This window comes from Apodemus sylvaticus, chromosome 5, assembly GCF_947179515.1.
Source record: "Apodemus sylvaticus chromosome 5, mApoSyl1.1, whole genome shotgun sequence".
Lineage (NCBI taxonomy): Eukaryota > Metazoa > Chordata > Mammalia > Rodentia > Muridae > Apodemus > Apodemus sylvaticus.
In genome coordinates, this window is record NC_067476.1 from 164,455,456 (window position 1) to 164,475,557 (window position 20,102).

The 20,102-nt window shown below is 51.8% G+C and overlaps 1 protein-coding gene across 2 annotated transcripts; it reads right to left on the reverse strand.

The window, feature by feature from the left end:
- Positions 1–5,258: 5,258 nt before the first annotated feature.
- Helz2 (helicase with zinc finger 2) lies at positions 5,259–19,492 on the reverse strand. Of its 2 annotated transcripts, none has more exons than XM_052184565.1 (19): positions 19,421–19,492; positions 17,374–18,462; positions 16,902–17,085; positions 16,721–16,828; positions 15,633–16,150; positions 14,868–15,509; positions 13,249–14,032; positions 13,008–13,083; positions 9,181–12,865; positions 8,780–9,036; positions 8,558–8,689; positions 8,321–8,482; positions 8,095–8,242; positions 7,898–8,014; positions 7,633–7,825; positions 7,141–7,494; positions 6,810–6,966; positions 6,540–6,707; positions 5,259–6,448 (listed from the first exon to the last, which is right to left on the reverse strand). In XM_052184565.1, exons 2-19 carry the CDS (start codon positions 18,387–18,389, stop codon positions 6,324–6,326), a joined length of 8,826 nt encoding a protein of 2,941 aa, XP_052040525.1. In that variant the 5' UTR covers positions 18,390–18,462; positions 19,421–19,492; the 3' UTR covers positions 5,259–6,323. The 2 variants fall into 2 exon arrangements, with proteins under 2 accessions (XP_052040525.1, XP_052040524.1); XM_052184564.1 differs by lacking the exon at positions 19,421–19,492 and adding an exon at positions 19,267–19,357.
- Between the last annotated feature and the right edge of the window lie 610 nt (positions 19,493–20,102).

Consider the following 20,102-nt stretch of genomic DNA (forward strand, 5'->3'; position numbering starts at 1 on the left):
TTTTCTAATATTTATCCACTAATAAAGAGGAGTATACACACACCAAATTAAAGACACAACCCTACTTAGGCCTTAAGGTAGCAGTAGCTATATGTTTTCCTAATGGCCCCATACCCCACAAGCCCTAGAACCCCTTTGCCTTCTGTCTCTTCCAGGAGAGCCCTGGGCTGGACTGTAAAACAAGGGAGTGCTGGCTGCTTCAAGAGAACTCAGCCCCTCAGCCTCAGTACCTTATGTGCCCCTCATCCCTACAGCCAGAACCAGATTTCTTTCCCTGCTTCCAAGGTTGAGCTCTCTGAGGAAGATTATACTTTGGGCCTGTCTGGACACCACTGAGGGCAGTCATAGCTTTGGTGTTAGCATCCCAGCTGCCTTGGAGCAAGGATGCCCAGGACCAAATGTTTTACTTTTAAAATAAAGGTCTTACACTCTCCCCAAGTAAGCTGAAGTGTCATAGGCATCCCACCTGTGTGAGGGTCCCAGAAAGGAAGCCTGGCTGGGAACCTCTCTAAAAACATTCTATGATGCCCATCTTCTGAAAAAGGACCACCCTTACAGCACTGACTCTCCTCAATAGCTAGCTGATGGTATTCAGCCCACACAGGTAACCACATTACTCACTATTGTCCAGAGCACCTAGACATTAGACATTAAGGTCTTCTATCCGGGTTAACACACACACACACACACACACACAAATAATCACGAGGCAAAAAAGGTGGATGCAGGTTTGGTTACCTCTGGGTCCAGAGTGATAGCACATTGAACCCCGGACAAAGCAGCAGAGTCGATTAAAGGAATGTAAAGAGCTGACACAGCACATTCCAATCCCAGCTTCCTCCCTACCACATACACTATGGGTGGTAGTCATTCTGAAATTGCCAAGCCTGGCAGGAACAGGTGATCAGGTGGTAAAAGACATGGAATCTTCCCCACTGACAAAGGGGTTTTCTGACTAGGACTGAGTATAATAAAGTCCCCCTACTTTCCCCACTGGGGATGTGTTTTGCCTGTAGGGACTCAGATTGGGTAACAAGCCAGGTAGCTCCAGCCACATATCTAACCAAGGTTCCTACAAATCAGGACTATCATTCTCTGTGGCATGTGGTCAAAGTGCCAATTGCTTGTAGATATCTCACAGGATAGGGTTATCCTAGAGATCCAGAATGGACCCACGATGGCATGTGTGTTGTAGGGTGGACATTAGGTATTGGCCATGGCAACTCTACCAGAGAGGAGAGGCCTAGAATGGGGGCTGGCTAAGGGAAGCATACATGGGTCTAGTAACCTGGCACTTCCATCCCCAACCATGGTCCAGTCTTGTGCCCCATCAGGAACAGAGAGATGTAACCTAGAGGTGAGCACACAAGGGAGCTACTTCAGGTACTAGGTGCTTTGGAGCTGGTTCACATAGCCCACCCCTCAGCCTGTGCACAGCCCATTAGTGCTAATGCCTTCTCAAGGCTCGCTCACTGCCTCACCTCCACCATACTTTGTGCCTCTATCTCCAATGGGATCCGGGATTTCTTCTCTTCTTGAGCTCCAATTCTATGGTGGTTTGAATATGCTTGGCCCAGGGAGTGGCACTATTAGGAAGTATGGCCTTGTTAGAATAGGTGTGGAGGAAGTGTGTTGCTATGGGTGTGAGCTTTTGAGACCCTTCATCCTAGCTACCTGGAAGCCAGTCTTAGTTGCCTTCTGAACAAGATGTAGAACATTCAGCTCCTCCAGCAACATGCCTTCTTAGATACTGCCATGCTTCCACCTTGATAATGGACTGAACCTCTGATCCTCTAAGTGAGCCCCAATTAAATGGTGTCCTTTGTAAGAGTTGCCTTGGTCATGGTGTCTATTCACAGCAGTAAAACCCTAAGAAGTTGGTACCAGGGACTGGGGTATTGCTGTGATACCCCAGAGAACGCTTTTGTTTGGAAGAATGTGGATTTGGGGGACTTTGGATTTGGAAAGCAGTGGGATGTTTTAAGTGGGGCTTAATGGGTTATCCTAGTAGGAATATGGAAGAGTTTGTTGCTAGGGTGATTTGAACTCTGAAAACCTGGCTCTAGAGGTTTCAGAGGAGGAGAATTAATGTGGCCAAGAGACTGGTTTTGTGATATTTTGGTGAAGAATGTGGCTGCTTTTTGCCCTCCTCTGAAGAATCTACTTGAGGTTTTGATTAATTACTTGACAGTGGAAAGCCCAGCATAGACTTTGTCCATTGGTTTCCTCCCATAAAGAACGTTTTGATCAAAGCAAGCTTAAAAACAAACACATACACCACACACACACACACACACACACACACACACACACTGTATGGCTCAAGTAATAAAGGGGCACCAGGAGATGAAATGGACTGGAATCCTCTGTTTGAGGAGATAAACATATTAAGGGAGTGATGACTTTGGTGAAAGCCCCTCCCAGCTAAGTTTATTGTTTATGCATTTGCCATTGAACAAGGAAATGGTTATATCTAGGCATTATTATTATCTGGCTATTGCTTTCACTTGGACTTTTAATCTGGAATGAACTACAATCCAGAAATGAAGGACACAGGCTTTTGATCAAGATTTTGAGGAATAGTGGCAATGAAAAGCTTAGGCCCAAGCAAGGTGGCACATGCTATTAATCTCAGGAGACAGAGACAAGCAGATTTCTGAGCTCAAGGCCAGCCTGGTACAGAGTAAGTTCCAGGTAAAGAAAACCTTAAATCCAGACATGGTGGTACATGCCTTTATTCCCAGCATTCAGGAGATAGAGCCATGCAGATCTGAGTTCAAGGTCCATCTACAAAGCAAATTCCAGGATAGCTAAGCTTAGGCAGTGAAGGAGTTAGAAAACAGAAATCTGGTGATAATTCAATAGAACAAGAGGCAGGGGGCATGTTCTAGCTCCAGCAATCAGTAGAACTTGGCAGCTTTGGCCATGTGGCCATCTATGATTTTAGAGTCAAGAGTAGAAGTGGTTACTGGGCCAATTGATGCTGGTTAGCTGGAGCTAAGACATTAGCAGTAATTAAGAAGAGACCAGCATCACTGAAGCGAAATCTTCTGGGAAGTGTTTTCTGAGAGTACATAGAAGCTGTGTTCCAGAGCTAGCCAAGGTTGTACCTCATGCTGCAGCTGGACTTGGTTATGTGTAAGAGTCACCCAGGTGGTACTGGTTTTGAAGGCATAAAGGGGTCATGAAGAGCAGCTGAGGGTTGGTACTGTGAGAAGCCATGGAAGGCCACTGGTGAAGATGCAGCCTCAGTTGCAGTTGATGGCCCAGAACTGAAGGGATCATGCAAAGAAGGTGAGGCTTGGCTCCATGAAGAGAACCTATGAGAGGCTGTTGGTGATGCCTAGTCGCAGAAGAAGACCTACACATATTGGAGATGCCAGTACCATAGAATGACCACTAAGAACAGCAGCAGCAGTGGAGTGGATCAACCAGAGCCTAGAGTGCTGCAAGAGAGTAGAGCTGGAGAAGTGATGCAAGTCCTTCTGAGAAGCTCAGAAAATCATGTGAATCCCAGGCATTGGATCAAGAAGCTATAGCATTGAAGTTGCCTTAGTGACTCCAAGATGTCTGAGATGCCAGGGCCGTGGTATACCCAACCAGGACAGCTAACAGGGTGTGGAACCAGCCCAAGAGAGCCAAGTTTGTTGCTGCTAAATGCCAAATCTGTCAACAGCGATCAGCAAGGATGAAAGGAGCTGGAGATCTGAAGAACACTTTGACATCAGACATGGAGACATGGAGTCTGGAGTTTGTCTAACTTATTTTCTGTCTTGCTTTGGCTCAGTATTTCTTCACCATGATGTTCTAGAATGGTAATGCATATCCTGCATGATGTTGGAAGTATGTGATATGTTTTTTGATTTTGATTTCTTAAGGGATTATAGTCAAGATATTGCATAAATCTCAGAAGAGACTTTGAACTTTGGGCTTTTAACACTGTTGAGACTGTTATAGACTGTGGGACTTTTGAAGTTGGACTAAACGTATTTTCTATTATGCTATGCCTAGGTATGGCCCCTATAGACTGTTGTGTTTGAACAAGCCTCAGGGGCAGGGAGTGAAATGTGGTGACTTGAATGTGCTTGGCTCAGGGAATGGCACTGTTAGGAAATGTGGTCTTGTTGGAATAGGTGTGGAGAAAGTGTGTTGCTGTAGGTATGAGCTTTGAGACCCTCATCCTAGTTGCCTGGAAGCCAGTCTTCTTAGTTGCCTTCTGAGCAAGATGTAGAACCCTCAGCTCTCCAGTGACATGCGTTCCTGGATGCTGCCGTGTATCTGCCTTGATGATAATGGACTGAACCTATGAACCTGTAAGCCAGCCCCAATTAAATGGTGTCCTTTGTAAGAGTTGCCTTAGTCATGGTGTCTGTTCACAGCAGTAAAACCCTAACTAAGACAAATACCAACTTAAAACCATTCCTCACTACTTCCCACCAAGTTCAAGGCCCTTTCTCTAAGACGCCCTCCCTAACTCTAGGTGGGGGCGAGCTTACTGTCCCGATGTAGGGAATGCCTTGCTTATCCACTGCTCATTCATGGCTGCTCTTGAACTGCTCCTTGAGCCAGAGGCATCCCAACTTCTTGTTCACTTTCGACTAATAGTAATACTCATCTATTATAACCCTAGCACTCTACCTCAAGCTGCTTCTGGGAGCACAGCCAGGGCACTAGAGCCCTGTCAATCCCATTTGCAGACCTAAGTCTGCAGATGCCGGGGTAGGGAGTGGGGTGTGTGTGAAGCTGGTGCCCTCTACTGTTCCTCCCTCCCTCTGGAAACACACAGGCCTTGGAAACCTCTTTCCCTTACAGTGTCTCTAGGAACTCCCACTAGCTTCTCCTGGGCCTATCATTCTTGCATCAGCTGTGCTGGGAGAGGCTTGTTTGGCTACAAGTCAAAGGCCAAACAAATGTGTGTCACAAGTTGGCTTGGAGAAGACCATGGGACCCGAGGTACTAGAGGACTTCAGATCAGATAAGTTAAAATTGAGGCCACAGCCATAAGGACTTTGGACTGGCTTCAGCCTGGGGACTACAGCAACAGACTTAGCTCTTCAGTTCCAGACTATCTCTGCTAAACTATACCAGCTTCCTGTGACTATGCAGCCATATTCTCTCAGCCATGAGATGGGGTACTACCACCTTCTCTCACCATGTTCCCAAGTTCTGTACTCAACAACTCCTTTGACCATCTCAATGGCTACAAGATGGCCAGTTCTGTCTACTACTGCCCCATACCACAAAACACACATGAGACCTTTCAGAGCAGTTTTTGTAATAAAATTATCCAGTTATATAAGGCATAACCTGAGGAAAAATATAAAAATTGGAATGTAGAAACTTAATTTGTAGAAAACACCAGATATTCTCATAGGAGGCTCTGCAGCCAGGCCTTAGAAACCCCAGATGTCCTGGTGTATACTTCACTTGCAGCATTTCTGACCTTAGGAGAGTGGGGAGGTCACACTGAAGGGGGAGCTGATTCCAGCTTTGGAATTGCCAGGAGGTGAGCATAAAGAGGGAGACATGATGGGAGAGAAAAGGATGGTGCCAGGAAGGTTGTCCTAAAGCCCTGGACATAGGTATGGGAGCACAGTGAAGAACAGGCCCAGAGGTACTAGGTACCTCATTTCCAGTTGCCTGTCCATAGGTCAGCTATTTTACATCCCAGGAGATAGGACTGTGTGAGCATTTGGTTCAGCTCTGCCCTTCTTGCCCCCAAGCTGGGGGGGGGGGGGGCGGGGAGGGTGGCGAGGTGGGGGGAGGGTTGTAGGACACAAGGCAGTAAACAGTACAAGAGAAAAAGTCTTTCTTGGGGAAGGTTTCTTGCCCACTCTGAGTGTCCCTGTAGAGATGCACTGGCTTTAGGTTATTAAGACTAAAAAATAGGGCAAAGGAATACATGGTGTCTAGTGCAATCATAGAAGGATCTCAGTGTCAAAGTGTAGTTTCGGAGGAGTCTAAATACTGTTTAGCCCCCCACCCACCCACACCCACCCCCGGTAACAACACAGGGAGTTGAGAGCAAAGAAGCCGGCCTCCAGCTCTTTCCCTTCTACTCAAGTCCAAGCACAAACAGGAAGGTCATCATTATTAAGCCTGCTTCCGGCACAGGAAGCGGCCACCACCCATAAGACTGTCACTGCTATATGACTGCAGCCAATACCAGGGCCTTTCCCAAGAAGATAGCAGAGGTAGTTGACTAATTTGAGCTGTGACTCTGAGCTGTAGCAATCTTCTGTATGCCCAGGACCTTGGTAAAGAAGAATGAGGGATATACCCTCAGTTGATGACACCTCAAGGGCTGGGCAGGTGGCAGTTCCTCAAGAAGACAGAGCAGACTTTCTCTGGACTCGCACCTTCGCAGCAGACACAAGGCTGTGCTGGGTCTCACAGAAGTCTAGGAGACGGCGCCAGAGTGGGCAGCAGCGTAGCAGTAGATGGTCCCCTGCAAGGGAAATTCAAGGTGGCTCTTAGTTTTGCCCAGAACATGCTAGGCACTGCCTTCCCCAGCCTTCCTCAGACACACAAACCCTCACCAATGATGCACAACCCCTCCTGGGCCCGGGTGATGGCCACGTTTACTTGGTGGGGGTCTACAACAAAGCCCAGAAACTTCTTGAGCCAGCTCTTGGTTGGCCGCTGGTCCACATCACTCCTAGGGCATGTTCGGACAGTGCTCACTATCACATAGCGCCACTCACTCCCTGGGAGGCAGAGAAGGAATAATAAATGAATTCACAGCTCTATGCCCACTGACCTTAGTGCTGACCTGCACACAAAAATGGCCTCCTTAGAGCCAACCTCACCCTGGCTCTTGGTGATAGAAGTCACAGTCACTCCAGTGACTCCTCTTTGCATAAGGCCCTTGCTGATTGCAGCAGCCTGTGCATTGTAGGGTGTAAGGACGGCAATATCTTTGGGATCCACTGTCCGGTCCAGGGTCAACTGCTTGATGATGCGGACCTAAGTAGGTAAGAGGGCAGACAGAGCTGGAACCCAGTCCTTCTCCTGTCCTGAGCTCACGGGTCTCACTTGATCCCAACCTTCCTGCCCACTGAAGCTTTCTTAGCCTTCACCCTCCTCCAGGAAGTCTTCCCTGACCCACCAAACACCATGGAGAGTCACTCTGATACTTACCACCTCTGTTACCTCCTCCGGGTTGGCCCTAGAGTTCTCATTGCCATCCTCAGTGGACACCAGCAGTTTCTGCTCATGGCCCTGCACAGAGCCAAAGATGACAGAACAGCTCTGTTTGCCGACATGACCTAGGAGGCTGGGTGGACGCCTGAGGTCAGACCAGGTCTTCAGCTTTCCCCCGTAGAACTCCATGGATGGAAAGGAACAGATGTCCTTATGCATACGGTACTGTGTGTCCAGCATGATGGCATCCCTGTGGTACCTCTCAAAGAGAGACTGGTCCATCCCCAGGTTCCGCAGCTGTTCATTCTTGACCACAGGCCGAAGCTGCTTGTGGTCTCCGAGCAAAACTACCTGGAGGCACAGATAGCTATGACTTTGAAATCTTTGGAACCAGAAGCATCCCAACTTCTTCACTGCTCACTCATTAGCACCCCACATCAGCTGCCCCCGGGAATCCAGGCAGGAGCACTAGATCCCCACAGCCCTCACCTTCTCAGTCTTTGAGAAGCACACCAAAGGAATAAGTGTTTCTGGCTCAGTGGCCATGCCTGCCTCATCGATAAGGATTTGTCGAACATTCAGATTTTTCAGGCTTCCTGATGCTGCACAGGAGCACGTGCACAGGATGACCGAGTGCCGCTCCAGTTCATATTTGCGTGCCTTCCCCAAGACTCTCTTGTACCTATATGAGGTAATTCCATGTCATCCAGTGAGCTTGCTGATGAGTAGTCCCACCTCCAAGACCACCACTTACACCATAAGATCCTCCTTTGAGAATATTTTCCCTTCCCGAAGCTGGGCATCAAATTTTCTGATCTCTGCCGCATATGGGTTGGGGGCCCGGCGGATCCGGTGGTGAAGGGTAATGCTCCTGGAAGACAGAACCTTGGTGAAACCCTGGCCAGTGGAGGTCCCCTTGCCTCAATCCCAGCACAGACAGAAGGATCATACCTGAGGTTCTGATTTGGTCTTCCTTCCTGAGAGGTCTTGCCAAATAGACTCCTGTTGCTCACTCCTGGCAGCGGGAATTCAGTGGCCTCTGCCTGCTCCCCATACACACGCAGGGGCCTCATCTCTGTCTTCTTCCTCAGGAGCAGTCCTAGGGCAAATGAAGATGTAAGGCTGAAACTTAGTGCCCAGCACCCTATGGCAGTCCCACACTTCATCGCTAACACACCTCCCAGGACATCCACAGACTTGTTGGAGGGACCACAGTATAAGACACATGGGCCCCCCAGCTGTTCTTCTCCACTAGGGCTGCTGCCAGTTGGCATCTGCTCCTGGTTTGATCTGTGGAACCAGTACACGATGTGGTAGCCCACAACGGTCTTCCCCGTGCCTGTGGAGAGAGGACAGTGTGAGTTCCTCTGTCTACACAGGGCAGCCCCTCCTGGCTCCTGCAAATAGACCCTACCTGGTGGGCCCTGGATGACTGTGAATTGTTTCTGCAGTGCGCTCCTGACAGCCCTATCCTGGCTCGGGTTCAGCTTATGATGTCCAGCAGGGATGTTGTAGTTCTGCCGCTCCAAGAACCTGCTGGTAGGTGCTGGGGTGGGGGTGTGAGTGTAGCAGAAGCCAAGGATCATTTGAGCACCATGTGCTGGGGAGAGGTGGGAAAGCTAAGGAGCAGACCTACCCTTGTGGAAAGAACGCTGGTGAGGCCAGCCACCCCTACCATGACAGGGCTCAGGGACTGGATGGCAGGGCTCGGGGATTGGGCGATGCAACTCAGATATTGGGCGACAGGGCCTGGATATTGGGCGATGGGGCTCAGATACTGGGTGACGGTGCCCGGATATTGGATAACGGGACTCAGGGATCGGCAGGCCCAAGGCGATGCTAATGACCAACGGGGATGCCCATTTCAGTTGACGCACAGCTTCTTCCTTGCGGCTGGGAGGTGGGGTAAGAAAGGGTACCAGAAAGTGAACAGGATTTTCCTAGGGAGGGAGCCATGTCCTCTCAGAAGAGGGGAGCCCAGGGAGGTCTTCAGCCCAGGGACCTTTTCCCTGACCCCAGGTGATAGGAGCTACTCACAGGTCAGGAAGCTGCTTAGCTAGCACTTCCACGGTGAACCGAGCGTTAGGTCTCAGCACCTCTTCTGGAACCTTCTCCATGGTCATGTGATGGATGGAGAAATGTACCTGCTTGGGAACTTCCTGCCGATCATCCACACTCTCCTGGTCCCAATCACCAGTCAGTTCATGGTCCCAGTCACCAGACAGCCCATGGGCCACCCAGGTATATGTATTGGGGTCAATGTTCAAGAAGGGGCCAAGGCCACTAGGCCCAGGGAGTGAGCTAGCTAGGGGGAGAGGAAGCCCCTCAAGCCGAATGCAGAGATAGCAACAGCCAAAGTGGATATTGATACATTTCTCCTGGAGAAAAGCAGCTTCCAGCTGGAAGGTGCCCTGCAGTTGCCCCTGTGATGTGTCCCAAGAGATATGCACATCCTGAAGCACAATGGAGTCATTTTCTGTAACAGCACTTGTGAGTGACTCCAGGGCACAGCGTGGCCCCCACACATCCGAGTACTCCCTGACTTCAAGATAGCGGTCTTTCAGAGCCTGGTACACATGGCTTGAAAAGCAGTCACCTGGCCGTTCCATGTGCTCCAGACAGAGGCTGAAGCCAGGTACCACAGTCCACAGCTGCAGGGTTGGTGCCAGGAAACCCCGTTGCAGGCTGGAACCAAGCTGAACCTGCAGGGTATCTCCACTGCCCAGTTCATAGGCCACCTCTACAAAGTGTCCACAGCAGCTCTGGTGTATCTGTACTTTCTCCCTGCGATGAGAAAGCATATCTTGCTCCTGGATGAGGGCAGCTATCTCAGGCCAGCGCTGCTCCTTCAGCAGCATCAGTAGCTTCATCCACAGGGCTGCATCTACAGTCTGGGTGTGTGAATCAAAACTGGTGCCCAGAAGTGGTAAAGGCAGCTTGGATGCCTGCACCGAGTACATGCGGCGCCGCCATACAAGCCGCAAGCCTGTCTGGCTCACAAGCTCCTGGGGGTGCTCAGCCAACTGCAGGGAATGGTAGTGAATAGGGCAGGGATCAGGCAGGGTTTCCCGATTTATAGGGAAAAGCACTTTGAAGCAGTGGGCACCCATCTCCACATCCACTACAAAGCCCAGCTTGTTTTGAGTCTGGGTCTTGAGCTGGATGGCCAGGTGCAGGCTGCAAGCCCGCCGTTGGTAGCTCTGGGCACTTGCATGCTGGCGACTGAAGTCCAGGCAGAGCCAATCAATGTCCCTATTAGAATATGTACAGCCCCTGTGGCCCAGTGCCAGCAGGATTAGCCGCTGCAACACCACATCTAGATACCTACGAATGGGTGAGGTCGCCCATGTGTACCAATCTACCTGCAGTAAGTAGTGGCCAGCAGGTTGCTGCTTATCCTGGCAGGAGCGACCAAAAACAGAGCGGCCTAGAGCCCTCCGGAAATCCAGGCAAGCAGGAGCCAGTGAAGGGTGCATGTCATCTGCAGCAATAAGGTCCACCATCTGGCTGTAGTCCTGAGTACCAGCTGCAAGCTGCATTTGTTTCCAGAGGGAAGTGAGAAGATGCAGCTGCTTGTTAGGGGTATAGTGGGTGTTCGAGTGGTGGCATAGGTGCAGGGACAGAGGCACCAGTCCTCTGTGTTTCTTGAAAACACCATCAAGCTGCTGCCTAGTGGGTGCGGGCTGCCACCTTAGTGGCGTGAGTGTCTGTGTGTGCTTGTTGTCCACAAGGAATTCAGCCACATGCCTGTTAAACTGGATCATGTATTCTTGGACCATGATGTGGGCTGTGCGGAAGCCCAGAACACTGTCCTCATCTGGCGGTTCATAGTAACAGGCAGCTGGGAGGCGTTGACGACGTAACATCCAAGAGAAGTAGCAGGCAGCCACAACACAGTCCTCCACAGAGTCCAAATGGGTTGGCAGCTCCAGGCCAGCCCCAGGGTTTCTCTTGATCAGTTCTTCGGCTTCCTCATATGACAACTGGCGGTCGGAGCGGACTATGGAGGGTGCAAATCGCAGACTCTTGATCTGGCCACTGCCTTTCTCCATGGTGAGGAAGAGAGAAATGGCGAGGCGATCCTGACCTGGTAGAAGGCTGAGCACATCCTGGCACAAGCTGGCGGGCAGCATGAGTACTGGCTCCCTGCTGGGGGCATAGAACACAGTGCCCTGCTGGCGGGCTATAACATCCAGGGCCCCGTCCTTGGGCACCAAGCTGGCCACATCAGCAATATGTACTGCCACCTCATACTCTGGGCCTAGGTCCCGGACACTAAGAGCATCATCAAGATTGCAGGCACCCTGGGGGTCCACAGTAAAGGTCAGGAAGTGGCGGTAGTCCTCTCGGTGACCAGCGGCCATTTTTAGCTCTGAGCGGTATCTCTGCAGAGCCTTGGAAACTGAGGCTGGGTCTGGTGTGTGGGCCTTCAGGCCATGCTCTAGGTCAAGGATATGAAGGCCCTGCTCCCAGGTGATGGCCTTGGGCAGCACCTCAAGGATAATGCCTAGTGGATAGTAGAAACGTTCCCGCCAAAGGACAATACGGACCCAGAAAAGCCGGGTGCTTCGGTCCTCAGGCTTGAGGGTCTCATGCCTCACACGCTGAACCTGGCCTTGAACTAGGCGGTGAATGGGAACTTGCTGTGGGTCCTTCATCTCTGCCACGAAAATCTTAGTCACAGATCCATTGATAGGGATCATGATGCGGGGGTCCCACTCATCCATCCGACACACAAAGGCCAGTTCATGCCTCCTTCTCTTCAGGACACCCATCACACGACCCTGCAGGCTTCCAGGGATGCTCCTGTCATCTACTGCTGGGCCCAGGATCTTTACTAGCACCTCATCCCCTGTGAAGGCCATCCCACAGTTCAGACGACCCCTGACCTGGATAGGGCTAGAAGCCGTGTCATCCAGTGGTGTGGCCAATGCTCTCTCAAAGGTCTCCTGTAAGAAGCTGCAGCGGTGGTATTGCTTGGGGTCTGAGCGCAGGAACTTCCGCAGCACGGATAAGGGTAGGTTTGTGTACTGCCGGACCTTCTGCGCGAATGTGGGGCAAACCACAGTGTCCAGAAGTCCATCCTCCCTAACAGTCACAGTCACTTGCCGGCTCTCATCAAGAAGTTCCTTCAGGATGGCATCATCAGCATTGAGCTCCCAACCAGAAGGCCAGAAGTCAGAGTCTGAATCTTCCTCAGACATCTCACCTTCCAGGGTAGACACTTCCACGGCTGCATCTCTAGAGGCTGAGTTCCCTTTTATTGTGTCTCCTGCTGCTACTGTCTCTGTCTGTGCTGTGGATGCTGCCCTGGCTCTAGTCTCTGCCTTCACTGTGACCATGGTCCCTTCAGCTATGGGCCTTTGCAGGTCCTGTGCCATAGATTTGTGCTCTGTCTCTGGGTCCCTAGCTCTAAGTGTCAATGAGGCCCAGTTCTGTCTCTGGGCCACACCCTGCTCGATCTGTTCCAGTGACAGCTCCTCAGGGAAGACACTGTGATGTTCTATGCACTCACGGATGAAGCTTTTCCAGAGATTTCTGCAGGCTCCAGAGGAACAGAGAGCCACAGCGTCTCCCACAGCCACCAGCTGAGATTGGGCACGGGTCATGACCGTGTTCAGCACACGGGGCTCAGTGAAGAACTCTGAGGTTGGTGCCCCAGGGCTGAGCAGACTGTTGCGGTTGTGGACAGAGCTCAGTACCACCACCCGGAACTCACGCCCTGTGGGAGACACGGGTCAGATAGCCAGGTAGGACCAGCAGCCAGGCTACCTCAGTCCCATCCTATATATGCACATTCAAGGAATGGGCTGGAAGCTGCCTCCTTGTTAGGCCAACTTCTGGCCCACATTTCTGTCACCTACCTGGCAGGATCTCAAAGCTGCCCACAGACACCTCACCAAGGTTCCTCCTTCTTAGCTCCTGTCTCAGCGCACTAACCTGCAGACAAGTCCAGGGTTCTAGGGGCCTGTCATCCAGTAAGGAACAGGCCCTCCTGCCAATCCCTAGACACCCTCACCCTGGTATGGTCATATGGATCAGCTTGGAAAGAAACAAAGCAGCCCTCGAAGGTAAAGAAAGTAAAGGCTAGAGAAGATAGCTCACCTGGGCACCATGAGAGACAGCACAGATGTGTCTCTGCTCCTGGGGTCCCCAGCAGTGAGGCCAGGTGTTGTAGATCTCCTGCACCTTCTCCACTACCTGGGTGACCTCAGCTGAGTTAAGCCAGGATGTCATGGACATGTCCTGCTCAGGGCTGCCTGCCACATGGCAAAACATGAGAGGGTAGTGTTGGGGGTGACGTGGGACTTTGCCACTGGCCTGGATGGGGTTGCCCTTGGCTAAATAGAAATGATGGGATACAAAGTTGATGATGGCTGCAGTTGACCGGTAGTTCTCATGGAAGATAATGCGACTCTGCTGAGCGATCTTGTGTACCTCCTGCTGGTAGTACAGGAAGAGACGGTGCAACAGCGTGTGACCAGCTGCCTTGTCCCTGGGCACACTGAAGAGCCTAGGTGTGACCTGCATGTGGTCTCCAGCCAGTACTACACGGGTTAGTGACAAGGCATAGGAGAGTGGGATAAGGGCCTCACACTCCAGCATTTGGGCTGCCTCATCGATGAAAATGTGGGAGAAGAAGCCGGCTGGCACCTGGAGCTCACGAGCCTGAGAAGTGGTGGTGACCACCAAACGGTGATGTACCAGCTCTGGGCCTGTGGGTGGACGAAAGGCCTGGCGGTCCTCAGTTAGGCAGCAATACTGCAATGTGGTTGAATCAGTCTGTCTTGTAGGACGATCTGCATACATCACCCTGAGTGGAGTGGCCTCTGGGTGGCCACTGCTGACATAGCTGTGGAAATACTCCCGGATATAGATGTCTGCAGCACTGTAGGAAGGATGAGGCACTATGGGCTACTGCTTTAGGACTCAGGTTTCTGGCTAAAACATGTGCAGCCTTGCCCAAATGCCAGGAACACTTATAAGGCAGACAGACAGGGGTCTTGCCCAGGGACTCAAATTTCCTCAGAGAGGACAAAAAGCGAAGACACAGAGAAGGTCAGAGCTTAAAGATAAGCAGGCGAGACTTGGAGAGCATGGGTGGTCAGGGATAGCTTAGAAAGGGTGATCTCTTAATTGAGGCCAAGGGGAGAGATAGCTATGGCCTGAGACTACTCATGGCTATGGGCTGGCACTGATCCTGAATGCAGCTCCCAGGTGGTGCAAGATTTGGTAACAAGAATTGGTCCCTGATCCTCAGGAGCAGAGCCTGAGAGTTAAGAGGCCAAGGAAGTGCTGCCTAGGATCTTCCAGGTAAGCAACAACAGCCTTGACTCGCAGAGCTCCAACTCAGCCTAGAAATCAGCTCAGGACACATGACTATTGTCCTGGGCTCTTCCACCCCATACTCTGGGCTAAAAGAGGACTTCATGTCCGCAACAATGTGTTATTACGGAACTAAAATATAAATAAAACCCACATTAGTAAAAGAGGAACTTCTTGGTTGAACAGCCTGTTTCTATATTTGAAAAAGAGAAAATTAAAAAAAAAAAAAAAAAAAAAGAGATTCTTGCCTAAGAAACATGGGGTAGACCAAAACATATCACTTCAATTCTCTCTAGGGTCTGTGAAAAAGGCACCCATATCTCCATAAGAATCAGAGAGATGAAAAGCTCTGAGAGGCAGGGCAGCAGTGAACATCTGGGAAGCAGCTCTGGGCTCACCTGTTGGTGTGTGTGCAGATGAGCACCTTGGTTTGGGGCTGCTGGACAACCTCAAGGGCAGCCATGGCCAATGTGTAGGTCTTGCCGGTGCCAAAGGGGCCATAGATGAGCAGTGGTGGAATGTGCTTTGTATCCTCGGGTCTCCTGCCTGCAATGAGCCCCACAGCCAGCTTCTGTTTGTGATTGCCACGAAATGAGGGTGGAGTGGGCCAGGGGTAGGGCAGGGTGCAGGCAGGCAGGTCAGGAACCACCAGGCGCTCCTCAGGCAGGGCATCCACTGCCTGATGCCAGAACCGGAAGGTCAGAGGGTCAATCTGGAACTGCACCTCCAAGACGGGGCTGTCTTGGGCCTGCAGCCCCAGAGCGGTACAGCATCGCGCTGGTAACAGCAGCCACAGTGCATGCTCTGAACTGGCCCGTGCCTCCAGCTGCACTTGGTATACTGTACTGTTAGGCGCAGGCACAGGAGCCACAAGGGCGGTAGTGACTGCTCGGCTCAGCAGGAATCCCTGGTCAGTGTCTGGCAACAGAGAGGAGGGGAAGGGGACCTTGGCATAGAGGGCCCCTGGTGGTGCAAAGAGCATGCCGAGTGCTGGTGTCTCCAGTGCTGTCTTCAGGGATACCTGGCCCTTCATGGCCAGCCTAGTAGAAAGTTAGAGGTCAGCTTTTTATGCCATAGTCAAAGACCCATCTCCAAGTCCACTTTGAGTCCAGCAGGAGTCTCCAAGACTTTGGCCACTCCTGCTGGCCCACTGCCCCACTTACTTAGCTACCAGCTGCTGCTGGGCTGCTTCCTCCTCATAGAGAAATTTGTGCATCCTCTGTCGGTAATTTGTACGAGAGATGGGCCCCCAGACCAGAACATTCTGATTGAACTCCAGGGCCAGAGAGGGTAACTTGTACTTGGCCATCAGGGCTTCCTGCTCAGGTGTCCAATCTACCTCAAGCACCACATGGCGGTTGCCCGTGTGCCAGCATTCCAGCTCCCGGGGGTGGCTGGATGTTGGCTTCCCATTGAGCCCCAGGTTGTGTGTCTGGCCTAGCTGCAACTTCAGCTTTTGGAGAAGCACTGGCCTGCGACCAAAGTCAAAGACCACCCATTGCTCAAAGCTTCCAAAGGAGGCAGCCTGCACAAGCACCCCTACCTGGAATTGGGCTGGGGAGTTGTGTACACAGAAGTGCTTTCCCTGTGCATAGAGCTGGTGTGGTGGGAGACTTGGGGAAAACAGTGAGAAGGCCGCTCCAGGCTCTTGCTTGAGTAGGGCCACATGTAGCAAGGGGTCCTGGAGAAGGAGACAGGCCATAAAAGTATGGAATAGGCCCTGAGACCCAGTCAAGGCCCGTGGTAACACTCCTTCAACCCTAACCCTTCCCATCCTCCTGAGAAAGGCAGCTTGCCACTTTCTGAGTGTAGAATACTCAGATTGCTTAGTCTGCCCTGGTTTTCACCTCTGCTCATGAACCTTGCCTAAGGCCTAGAAGATATAAAAAAAAAAAAAAAGATATGAACAGCTGGGATTTTCAGGGACCTGTAATCACAAGCTACATTCACTCTCCAGGTGCCAGACACTGGCACACTTATTTCACATATTGATTAATTTACTCCATTGGGTGATCCCATCCATAGAGTGAAGGTGCCACAGTCCTGTCATTGTGGAGGAAACCGAGGCAGAGAGGCTATGAGGTTTGTCCTAGGTCACACAGACACAGAAGTGGAGGCACTGGCAGCATCCACTCCAAATCTCATGCTTTTTATATCTGCCCACTTGTAGTCCTTAACACCCTGGGAATCCCTCTACCCAAGCCTGGGGGTACCCATGAGACCTGTGATCTCAGGGCTGTCTGACCCTTACCTCAGAGTGAATGGTGAACACCCACTTGTGCTGGGTCTTCTTCTCCTGGGCCTGATGCACCAGTGGCTGGTGGCAAGTGACAGACACTCCACGGACAGTCTCAGCCATCTGCACAAAGAAGCTGGGTTTTCGGCACGGCAGCTGTGGACCCACCCTCACCAACTCATTAGCCTCCACTTACCACTGACATCTCTCTGCTGCTGCACTGGTATTCTGCTAGAAGCCGTGCCTGGTAAGGTACCAGCCCATCCTGCCAGGCAGCTTGTTTTCGCAGTTCCATGTCTTGTGCCCGCTGAACCCACTCCTGTAACTCCTCTTTTGAGTGTGCCTTGATGCAGACCTCTCCGTGCTCACAGAGATCAGGCCTGGAGAGATGAAGAAGTCAGCAAGACTTCATGGAGGTCCAGCCTCAGGAGCCAACCCTCTCATCCCAACCCTGGCCTGTATATGGAGCAGGATTGGATTGTGTAGGGGTTTCATTTGCTCTATACCCCGAATATCCAGGACAAGAGCTGGTACAAGGAACCTTCTTCAGAGGTCACAGCAGTACTAGCTTGGCATACAGAGGGCAGGTCCCAGGCCTTGTGGGACCTCACAATCCCTTGGGCTAGCCAGGGTTCTCCTACCCTAGCCTCCCACACAATTCTCCTTACCTAGGGCAGAGCTTGAACTTGGAGAGCCCCATAGGTGGGGCACGGTGCTTCCAGGGTACAGCCTGGTCAAAGGCCACCATCTGTGCATGCTCCAGAGAGGAGCAATGGTTCTCAAACGCCTCTTGAGAACTACAGGTGACCAAGCAGGCATGACAGTACAGTTTGACCACAGGAGGCTGACCAGGGCTGGCTTTCCTTTTGTCCTCCCCAGAGAGAGGATATGTGAGCAGATCTCCTCTCTGAAGCCCATCCAACTGCTCAGCCTTCCACACAGCCATCTCCACAGCACTGTGTGCAAACCCACAGCGTGAGGCCCCATGGTAGCATGGTACCCCACGGCCCACATACATGCAGTAGTTTAAAGGATGTCTTCTTTGTGGCAGTGGCCGCACCTCCACGAATTGTCGCTTTTGGCCCTCAACTATAACATGGATGAGGAGTGTGGGGCAGATTTGGTGCTTAGGGCAATGGCCCTTGGGGTCCACGGGGCAGAGGCATGGGGGACGGCACTTGAAGCAGAGGGCACAGAGCAATTGGAAGTGGCCACCAAACTCTGCACGGATGGTGTCAGCTGGGGTCTGCAGCCTATCTGGGGCTCTGGCGCCCTGCACAGCCTCTATCAGTTTCAGTCGGGGAAGGTTGTACTTGCGCTCAAATGTCCAGACCAGTGCCTCCTCAGGACTGCTGGCAAAGGTGCACCTGTTCCAGTGACGCCTACAGCCCAACCCTGGGCTATAGAAGTGACAGACTTGATAGCGCATGGGCGTTGGGAAGCTGGGCCTAAGGCCCACCTTACGCCAGATCTTGCTCTTGGCTGCTTGCTTGAAGTGGGCCAGCAAGATCTCCCTGGGGCAGGTGTGCTCTACCTCATGCAGAATGTAGGTGCTCTCATTGAGGCACTGGGTACAGCGTGAGCAGCCCAAGTGAAGGTCTACCTTAGCATAGAGCTCAGCCAAGGATGGCCCATTGGTGGTGGATGTGCTGCCTGACCTCAGACTGCACCCTCCGGATGCCATCTCAGAGGAAGGCCAGGTCCTTCAGGATTGTGAGCAAGGCTTCTGGGTAGCTGCTGTATTGAAACCGTTAGTCCTGGAGAGATGATAGGACAAGATAGCAAGTCAGCCCAAGGTCAAGAAGGACCTACACCTGTGTCAGGTGTAGGATAAAGACTTCTGCCCAATTTTGGCTTGTTGGGGAGTTCCACCTGAACTCCAACTCAACCTTTCCTCCTGAAAAACCTCCAAGTCCTGCCCAAGTGGACGGTAAAAAAGGGGAGTTGGGAGGCCACAGAATCCCCCATCTGACACCTCTGGGGCTCCTTCATTCCTTAAGTTTCATGGCTCCTGGCTGTCTGAAGAGTACCCCCTTTCTTAAGACCTGCTTACGGGACTACTATAGGCCACCTGGACTTGGCAACAGGAGCCTCGGGAGGGGAGGGCACAGCCTTGCAGAAATCCCCCCTCTACCCAGGTTGGATGGTCCTCATCAGGGCTCCCACAGAGATGCCAGGAGAGTCAGAGCCCAGAGCCAGAGTCTGAGTTAATATCACCCAGCAGGGATGGGAGAGAGAACAGCTAACTCCCTGAAAACACCTAGTCAGGTCTAAGGGGATCTCTCTCTCCCTCTCTCTCTCTCTCTCTCTCTCTCTCTCTCTCTCTCTCTCTCTCTCTCTCTCTCTCTCTCTCTCTCTCTCCCTCTCTCTCATATACATGCCAGGCTCTCTCTTTTACACATCTTTTACTGACCTATACCCTAGCCCTCTAAACTTTCAAGAGAAATGTTGAGGTACAAAGATTATGTTTTAAATGGAAAGAATGAGCAACAGGCAAAGCCTGCAATCCCTCCCTGCACTCCTGTGGTGCTTTCAAAATCGGCAGAGCTAGAACCCCATACCCGGCAGCTGGAGAAGCAGGAAGAGGGGTCCATGGAGTTGTCCGATGCTAGGGTCTGTCTGAGGCCACTGATCTTGCCCATTTGCAGGCAAAGGGGTGGTCTTCACACCTCTCTAGGCAGCCCCTCCAGTCCCCAGCCACCACCCCATACTCACCCAGTGCACCAGCATCGATTTAGAACAGCGATCAGTTTCGATTCTGCCCCTGGGGCGACTCAGACCTCTGACGACAGAGCGCGGAAATTACCTCACTGCCCCCCCTGCCCCGCCCCTGCCCCGCCCTCAAGTGATAGCCTCCCTCCCAGACCTGGCGGAGCTCCCTGGCCCTAGGAAGATTTCCCCTACTCCCCACCCCCACAGTTCCCTTGAGGTCAACACAGCAGGATTTAACCTGGGCCTTTCCCGGTCCTTCCCCCTACTCACACTTAGACATCTGTCCTCTCTTGTGTGGGAATGGTGTGATGAGCCCCAGGGTGGATGGCTTTAGGATCAAAAAAATGCCTATTGGGAGTGGGAGAGCCTTTGCCTATAGAGCCTTGACAAATTTACTATAGGCAAAGGCTAGGGTCCTTGGGAGCAGGGCCAGACTGGCAAGGAACAGAGGACTCTATGCTGGGGCAGGACCTGTTCCTAAAAGGCACTAGATTTCTTCCTTGAAGCGCTAATGATTATAGTCAATGCTGAGCCTGGCTTGGCCCTGGTGGGGACAGAGTAACATGGTTCCTACCCCTGGAACAGGGCCCTTGTGTTAGTCTCCAGAAGTGTCAATGGTCGCAGTGGGCATAAGGCAAGTTTGTATAATAATGTACATATTTCACATTCCTCTGTGGAATGTCCT

Excerpts from the sequence above, each read along its gene's own strand:
- Helz2 (XM_052184565.1), bottom strand. The coding sequence starts at position 18,389 with ATGGCATCCGGAGGGTGCAGTCTGAGGTCAGGCAGCACATCCACCACC. Across the intron at positions 13,084-13,248 it reads CTGTCTCTCATGGTGCCCAG|GTTAGTGCGCTGAGACAGGA; the intron begins GTGAGCTATCTT and ends ACTTGTCTGCAG. Across the intron at positions 9,037-9,180 it reads GCTAAGCAGCTTCCTGACCT|CCGCAAGGAAGAAGCTGTGC; the intron begins GTGAGTAGCTCC and ends CCCACCTCCCAG.